At 49.3% G+C, this 8396-nt stretch overlaps 1 protein-coding gene across 1 annotated transcript in view; it reads left to right on the top strand.

Moving 5' to 3' along the window:
- Positions 1 to 614: 614 nt before the first annotated feature.
- Positions 615 to 8396, top strand: part of LOC308159236 (protein unc-13 homolog B-like) — a gene marked incomplete at both ends in the record, with an annotated part of 57259 nt that continues 49477 nt past the window's right edge. The window contains 5 exons of the mRNA XM_080532980.1: positions 615 to 686; positions 1490 to 1709; positions 2314 to 2541; positions 6290 to 6431; positions 7344 to 7513. Coding sequence (XP_080389106.1) covers positions 615 to 686; positions 1490 to 1709; positions 2314 to 2541; positions 6290 to 6431; positions 7344 to 7513 — 832 coding nt within the window. The remainder of the gene's footprint in view (positions 687 to 1489; positions 1710 to 2313; positions 2542 to 6289; positions 6432 to 7343; positions 7514 to 8396) is intronic.

Genomic DNA, 8396 nt, shown 5'->3' with positions numbered 1-8396 from the left:
CAGACCGTATCATCGCAAGGTTGCTGGTTCGATTCTCGCCATCCTTCCTGTCAATCTCTACTGTCTCTATCCCAATAAAGCAGAAATGCCTTAAAAACATTTTTAAAAAATAATTTAAGAAAAGCCAGAGCTGTCCTAGTGTTATTCTCGATAACAGGTCTAGGGCAGCTCCTTTCTAGACTGTATATGTTAACTGCACATTTCTTACGGTATATCTACTCATTGTGTGTTTGACCTTCCAAATGAAAAAGATCACCTGCTTCTCAGAGATAATCATATTGTATTGATCAGGGTTGGAATCCATCCAGGAGTGCGGTTAATGCACTGTGGGTGTGGGAGATATAAATGTTTCAGGGAGATATAAATGTTTCAGGTTTAGATTGTTTGGTTTGGCTGAGTAGGTTTTCTATGAATGTGATAAAGTGTCTCTTGATGGACGATAACCCTCTCAAACCCCCCCCACCCCCCCTCTTTCTCTCTCTCTCTCTTTCTCTCTCACTCTCTCTCTCTCTTTGCCCTCTCTCTCTCTCTTTCTCTCTTTCTCTCTCCCTCTCTCTCTCTCTCTCTCTCTCTCTCTCCTCTCTCTCCATTTCCCTCTCTCTCCATCCCAGTCCATGCTGCAGTCCAGGAAGGCTTCGCTCTCTCACACTTTGGCAACACGGACCTCCCTCAAGGATGAGGAACTGGTTAGTGGACACACACACACACACACACACACACACACACGCACACACACACACTGGTTCTCTTCCTCTAGAGTATTGGCCTGAATGTGTGCTTCACGTTCCCCTTCTCTCTCTATTGGTGACTCATATCTTTTCGATGTACATTTCCAGTTTAACAAAACAAACAGAGGAGCGCTGAGTTCCCCCATGAGTGGGTACGTCAGCCCACAGTGTTCACCTCCACACCCCTCCGCCCACCAGGCCTTCCTACACCGCATCACCTGACGGAACAGGATTTTACTTTCTCTGATGTTGTCTGTTCTCTCTTTTTACCCTTTTCATCCATCCATCCATCCATCCCTCCCCTCCCCTCCCTTTTACTCATCACCTTTGGGTTTCTTTACCTTTCTTTCCTCTTTCTACTTTCACCCTTTCTCCACTGTCCTCCTCTTCTCTCTCACTTTCTCTTACCTCCCACTCTCTCGTCCCCTCTCTCCTCTCTCCTCTCCCTCCATCTATCTCCCTCCCTCTCTCACTCCCTTTCCTCCTGTTCTCTCTTCCCTTCTCTCCTGTCTGCTCCCCACTCTCCCCCCTCCCCCCCTCCATGTCCCTCCCTCTCTTCCCCCCCTCCCTCCCTCCCTCCCTCCCTCCCTCTCTTCCCTCCCTCCCTCTCTCCTCTCCCTCCATCTATCCCCCTCCCTTCTTCACTCCATCTCCCTTCCTCTCTCCCCCCCCCTCTCTCCCTCCCTCCCTCCCCCCATCACTCCCTCCCTCCCTCCCTTCCTCCCTCCCTCCCCCCTCCACCTCTCTCTTGCCTCTGACAGAAGAACCACGTGTATAAGAAGACCCTGCAGGCCCTGATCTACCCCATCTCCTGCACCACGCCCCACGCCTTCGAGGTGTGGACCGCCACCACGCCCACCTACTGCTACGAGTGCGAGGGCCTGCTGTGGGGCATCGCCCGCCAGGGCATGCGCTGTGCCGAGTGCGGGGTCAAAGTTCACGAGAAGTGCCAGGAGCTGCTCAACGCCGACTGCCTTCAGAGTGAGTAGAGAAGGAGGAGGGGGGGGGGGGGGGGGGGGGGGAGGAGGAGGAGAGGAACGAGGGGTGGCGGAGAGTGGAGGAGTGGAGGAGTAGAGGAGAGTGTGAGCAGATTAAAGGGGGAGTGAGCAGAGGGATTGGAGGTTGGAAAGGGGAGGGGCAGAGCGGAGGAGAGGAGTAAAGGAGAGTGTGAGCAGATGAGAGGGGGAGTGAGCAGAGGGAATGGAGGTGTGGAGCCTGGGAAGGCCAGCGTGGAGGAGAGAGAGAGAGAGAGAGTGAGAAGTGAGAGGAGGAAAGGCTCTCGGATTTTTTTTGATCTGAAAGATAACAAGGGAGAGAGGAGAACGACAAAACATATTTTTTTTATTTAAACATCTCTCCTCTTTTATCCACCTCCTCCCCCTTTCCCACTCCTCCCATCTATCTCTCTCTCTTTCTCTCTCTCTCTCCCTCCCTCTCTCTCTCTCTTGTTCTCTCTCTCTCTCTCTCTCTCTCTTGTTCTCTCTCTCTCTCTCACTTGTTCTCTCTCTCTCTCTCTTGTTCTCTCTCTCTCTCTCCTCTCTCTCTCTCTCTCTCTCTCTTGTTCTCTCTCTCTCTCATTCCTCAGGAGCGGCAGAGAAGAGTTCTAAGACGGGTGCGGAGGACCGGACGCAGCACATCATCACGGCCATGAAGGACCGCATGAAGATCCGGGAGCGGAACAAGCCGGAGATCTTCGAGGAGATCTGCCGGGTCTTCGTGGTCACCAAGCTGCTCCACGCCCAGCAGATGAAGACCGTCAAGCAGAGCGTCCTGGACGGGACGTCCAAGTGGTCTGCCAAGATCACCATCACCGGTACGCAACGCAACACACAACACCGCAACACACAACACAACGCAAAACAACAACAACCCAACACACAACACCGCAACACACAACACAACGCAAAACAACTCAAAGCAGCAACAACGCAACACACAACACAACGCAAAACAACGCAAAGCAACAACGACCCAGCACACAACAGCACAACACAACACAGAACAGCGCAACATAACACACAACAACGCAACACACAACAACGCAACACACAACAACGCAACGCAACACACAACAACGTAAAGCAACAACAATGCAACACACAACAACGCAAAGCAACAAACGCGACGCACAACATTGCAATGCAACGCTCACCTCGCACAGCGCAACCATTGTAGAATGCGTTGTAGAACAAAATCAGCTCATTTACATAAACTCAGAACAAACTCATGACAAAGTAATAATGCTAAAACACAGTTGGTATACAATAGACAATAGCCCTCTCTACTAGTGCACTTCCAAGGTCACTTATTTAATGAAATGCCGACATTTAGGTGTGTACCGGTAGATGTTTAAAATGATATCGCTGGTGGATTCAAGTTTTCTTTTTAGTTTCTATTTCACTCGGGGATAGATAGATAGACAAAGCTTTGGGCCGAAGCCTTCGTCTGTGCCTGCGTGAACCTTTGTCATAACATCTGGTCACAGGACGTCGGTCTAGACTAGAGGCTAGTCACAGTCAGCTACCTTATGAGGGGATTGGCTGTAGAAACCAGTCTGAAGCAAGCAAGCAAGCAAGCAAGCAAGCAAGTCAGTGGAGTGAGAGGTTGGTGGAGGTAGAAAAAAACATGTTTTTGATACCATTGCTCATTCCTTTCCATGCATTACAATGAGCCCGTCTTCCGATTTCTACCTCCACAAGGCTCCCCTGAAGTCAGTCCTATTACAGAAACCAGTCACAACACATTAGTGTAAGTGGAAATCTGTCACACAGTATGACTTATAACCCAATCAGCCTCACAGCGTGCACACTGACGGAATTACCATTGGGACACACACACACACACACACACACAGACTTACATGTTTACCATTTAGCAGACACTTTTATCCGAAGCGACTTAGAGATTACAGGGACAGCCTCCCTGGAGTAACTTAGTTACCAGGTGTTTCCCAGGTGGGATTTGAACTCAAGACACCTTCTGATCACCAGTCACACAACTCACTATCCACTACTACACACACACCACACCAGCCAGACTACAGTAACCGCACTGTCACTATGACCCCGCGACGTTGCCCTGGAAACCGGCGACACCGCGCCTTCGCGGCCGCTGTGGTCACCATGGAAACCGTGGAGACATCACGCCGGTGTGACTGCCATGGCGAGGCGATCACGCCTTCTCACAGATATGATCAGTGGCGTTGAGATCCGTTTGGATTGGCCAGCAGACACTTTATCATAGAGATTCATCCCAAAGTGCAAATGTATCTTTTTTTTACTGTCTGCAGACCCTGACAGTAAGGCACAGAGAAGCTCTCCCCTCCATCTAGTCTAATGGAATCTAAGGGACTTGTGGTTTAATGGATAGTGTTTTTATATAGCGTGTTTACACTATGTCTCAAAGGGTTTCTACCAGCATTTTTTAAATTTTACTCAGCTTTTATTTAACCAGGATAGCCGTTTATGAGAACACCTTCTCCTTACCAGTAACACTTAATAGCACCATCCCTAGTTATGTTAATGACACTCAAATATCCATCCAAATAACCGAATACTGTCCGGTACTATACTGCATTTAAACTGCCTGATGAATATTCAATAAATAAATATCACACGGTAAGATAATACGTTTTGCTGCAATGGAGTCACAAAGATTTAATATGCCATTCAGTGGATTGATGTGGGCTGCTGAGCCCCTAGATAGGGGACACATAAAAAATGTTCTCATTTATTCGGAAGAGAAGATTGAGGTTCCTCCCATTAGACATTCTCCTCCTGTGAACGACTCTCCTCCAAGCGAGCAGAGGACGGAGATTAAGACGTGAGGTGTCGTGTTCCTAACAGCGGAGAAAAAGGCGATTTGAGGCGGGTAGAAGTCAGCATGACTGACATAAGTGGACTGCACTCATAGCGCCTTATTCCAAAGCGCTTTACAATGGCCTCTCATTCACCCATTCACACACCCATTCACACACCCATTCACACACCAATGACGGCAAGCCACCGTGCAAGGTACCAGACCGGCTCATAGGGAGCAATTTGGGACCCTTGCGAATCATTAGATGTCGGCTCTACCTCCTGAGCCACAGCCGCCCCATGAGATCACAGTGACCCCCCCCCCACCCCCTCTGCAGGAATTGCGCGATGCTATCATGTCATCATAGACCAGAATCTCAAAGGAAGGTTTCCAACATCTTGTGGATTCAGTGCCACAAATAATTGAGGTGCTGCTTTGAGATCAAAGGGGGAGGCTCTACCTTGTATAGTGTTCCAAATAAAGTGTTCGGTGAGTGTATATTGTTTGTTGTTGCGGTTGTTCAGATCAAAGGTTAGCCGCTAACCGCTAGCTAGACCCTGCGACATAGCAGGGTCATGTCCAGGGGTTGTATTTGTACAACAAGCCGCCTCACACTACGGAAACAGGAGATAGGCTCCTGCCCTAAGGGCCTTTAGGCTTGAGAACCATCGGTTCTTAAGGCTAATTACTACTACTACTAGCTGAACATACTGTAGCTCCCTGTGGTGATTAGTGTGGCTTAATGTTAACTGGCACAATCTTTCTCTCCCGCGGGGTGGTCTTTCTTGTACCCCCTCTGGCTTGCCGGGAGCAAAGGCTGCTGGGAGGGCTTTGTGCAATAATCAGACTCTCTGTCTCTCTGTCTCTGTCTCTCTCTCTGTCTCTCCGTGTCTCTCTCTCTCTCTCTGTCTCTCTCTCCGTCTCTCTCTCTGTCTCTCTCTCTCTCTCTCTGTCTCTCTCTCTCTCTCTCTGTCTCTGTCTCTCTCTCTGTCTCTCTCTCTGTCTCTCTCTCCGTCTCTCTCTCTCTCTCTGTGTCTCTCCGTCTCTCTCTCTGTCTCTCTGTCTCTTCGTCTCTCTCTCTGTCTCTCTCTCTCTCCGTCTCTCTCTCTCTCTCTGTCTCTGTCTCTCTCTCCGTCTCTCTCTCTGTCTCTCTCTCCATCTCTCTCTCCGTCTCTATCTCTCTCTCTGTCTCTCCGTCTCTCTCTCTGTCTCTCTGTCTCTTCGTCTCTCTCTCTCTGTCTCTCTCTCTCTCTCTCTCTCTGTGTGCTGATTGTGCTGATGTCCTGTCAAATGGAGCACTGAATCATTTGTTTTATCCTCTCAGTTTGTGCTTTGCTCTGGATATACTTCTCATTAGATATAATAAATGTAATGTTCTCATTAGATATAATAAATGTGATGTTCAGGGACATTGGATGCAGCCACTTCACTGCAGGGAAAACAAATTTGCTGAGGAATGGTTTTGTAATATCCACTGTGTCTGTGAGTCATTGTATATTGACTCTACTATTTGTGTGTGTGTGTGTGTGTGTGTGTGTGTGTGCGCGCGCGCATGTGTGTGTGTGTATATGATTGTGTGTGTGTGTGTGTGTGTATATGTGTATGTGTATATGATTGTATGTGTGTGTGTGTATATGATTGTGTGCGTGTGTGTGTGTGTGTATATATGATTGTGTGTGTGTGTGTGTATGTGTGCGTGCACGTGTATGTGTATGTATATGATTGTGTGTGTGTGTGTGTGTGTGTGTGTGTGTGTCTCTCAGTCCTCAGTGCCCAGGGCCTCCAGGCCAAAGACAAGACGGGCTCCAGTGACCCCTACGTCACGGTCCAGGTGGGCAAGACCAAGAAGAGGACCAAGACCATCTACGGAAACCTCAACCCCGTCTGGGAGGAGAAGTTCAGCTTGTGAGGCTCCCTCCTCTCTTCCTCTCACCCTCTCTACCCCTCTTCTCCCTTTCCCTGTCCTCCATACACTCCTGCTTTGTTTCATCATCCCACGCTTTTCCTCTCTCACGACTCCTCAACTCAGTGGGTTATTGGGTGTAATTCGACGTATTGTACACATGGGATGTGAGGGAGGCTGGCGGAGGTAGAAATCGGAGGACAGGCTCGTTGGCATGGCAACGAATGGCATTCAGACACCTCAGACACCTCAGGCATCTCTCTCGTCATTCAATGCAATTACAATGAGCCCGTCCTCCGATTTCTACCTCCACCAGCCTCCTCTGATGGGATAACAATAATAATAATAGCTTAGATTTATATAGTGCCTTTCTCAAACCCAAGGACGCTTAACAGATTTCACAAACAGACAGTCAGACAGACAGAACAGAAAAAACACTAACGAGAGTGACCAGACTAGACTAGGGGCCAAAGGCCTTGGAGAACAGGTGGGTTTTGAGGGCTGATTTGAAAGTGTCCAGGGTAGGGGGGGCATTGCGGATCACTGTGTGGAGAGAGTTCCAGAGGGTGGGAGCTGCCACACTGAAAGCTCTGCCCCCGAAGGTCCGTAGGTTGGTGCTAGGGGTGGAGACTGGAGAGTAGGCCCATGCCTAGGGACCGCAGGTTCCGGGAAGGGGTGTGTTGGCAGAGAAGGTCAGTGAGGTACTGGGGGGGGGGCAGGCATGGAGGGATTTTGTAGGTGATGCGGGACTCGCATGGGACGTCCTTATTTCTTCGCTTGTATCAAAACGAAACATCTACCATAATAGTTTTGAAGTAAAATAAAATCAAATTAAATGTCATTGCTGATGAACAATGAACGACGAATAAAGATATTCCTCTATGTCCCCCTCCCCCCCCCCCCCCGCCTGTCAGTGAGTGCCACAACTCGTCAGACAGGATCAAGCTGCGCGTGTGGGACGAGGACGACGACATCAAGTCCAGGGTGAAGCAGCGCCTGAAGAGGGAGTCAGACGACTTCCTGGGTCAGAGCATCATCGAGGTCCGGACGCTGAGCGGAGAGATGGACGTCTGGTACAACCTGGGTCAGTACAGTACCGCTGTGGGTGTGGGGGTGCGTGTGGGTGTGGGTGTGGGGGTGGGGGTGTGGGTGGGTGTGGGTGTGTGTGTGTGCGTGTGCATGTGTGTGTGTGTGCATTTGCGTGTGTGTGTATGTGGGTGTGTGCGTGTGCGTGTGCATGTCTGTGTGTGCATGTGTGTGTGCACGTGTGCGTGTGTGTGTGTGTATGGGTGTGTATGTGCTCGCGCCTGCATGCGTGCGTTTTTCAGTACAGTATGTGTGTGTGTATTTTGTATCTATGTGACGCCCTCTGCTACCTCTCATGTTAAACTCAGTCTACCTCTGGTCTCTACTGCTCTACCCATCTACCCACCTCAGCGCAGCTCAACCACACTATGCTGCCTCCCAGCCTATCACGAGCCAGCTCAGCTCATGCATATTCATTGAATTAAAAAACTACCTATTAGCCCGGTGGGACATCAAAGAACTTTTAGGACCAATTAGAGAGAGGATAATAATCCTGTGTGTTCTTTTCAATTATCCAATCATACGTCAGAGGAAAACGCTCTAGACAGAAGTAGATAATTTCACACTATTTCCGTCGTACGATTCCTTTTGTGATGCGGTGATTATCTACTCAACCAGCCTAGCGTCCCCACTGGGCATCCTGTTGTTGTTATGTTTTGTTAGACTGACAACATAATGGTTTGAAAGCTTTGTAAATAATTGATTTGGAGGAAACAGGGGTCTGTGTGTGTGTGTGTGTGTGTGTGTGTGTGTGTGTGTGTGTGTGTGTGTGTGTGTGTGTGTGTGTCTGTGTGTGCGTACGCGTGTGAGGGAACAAGTGTGTGTGTTTGTGTTTGTGTGGCCTGCTGTTTTGGAAGAGAAAAGTATGGTGTGGTTGGGTT

The sequence above is a fragment of the Nansenia antarctica genome (genome assembly GCF_963989245.1).
Source record: "Nansenia antarctica genome assembly, chromosome: 5".
Taxonomy (NCBI): Eukaryota; Metazoa; Chordata; class Actinopteri; order Argentiniformes; family Microstomatidae; genus Nansenia; species Nansenia antarctica.
This window is presented reverse-complemented; position numbering and strand designations above follow the sequence as displayed.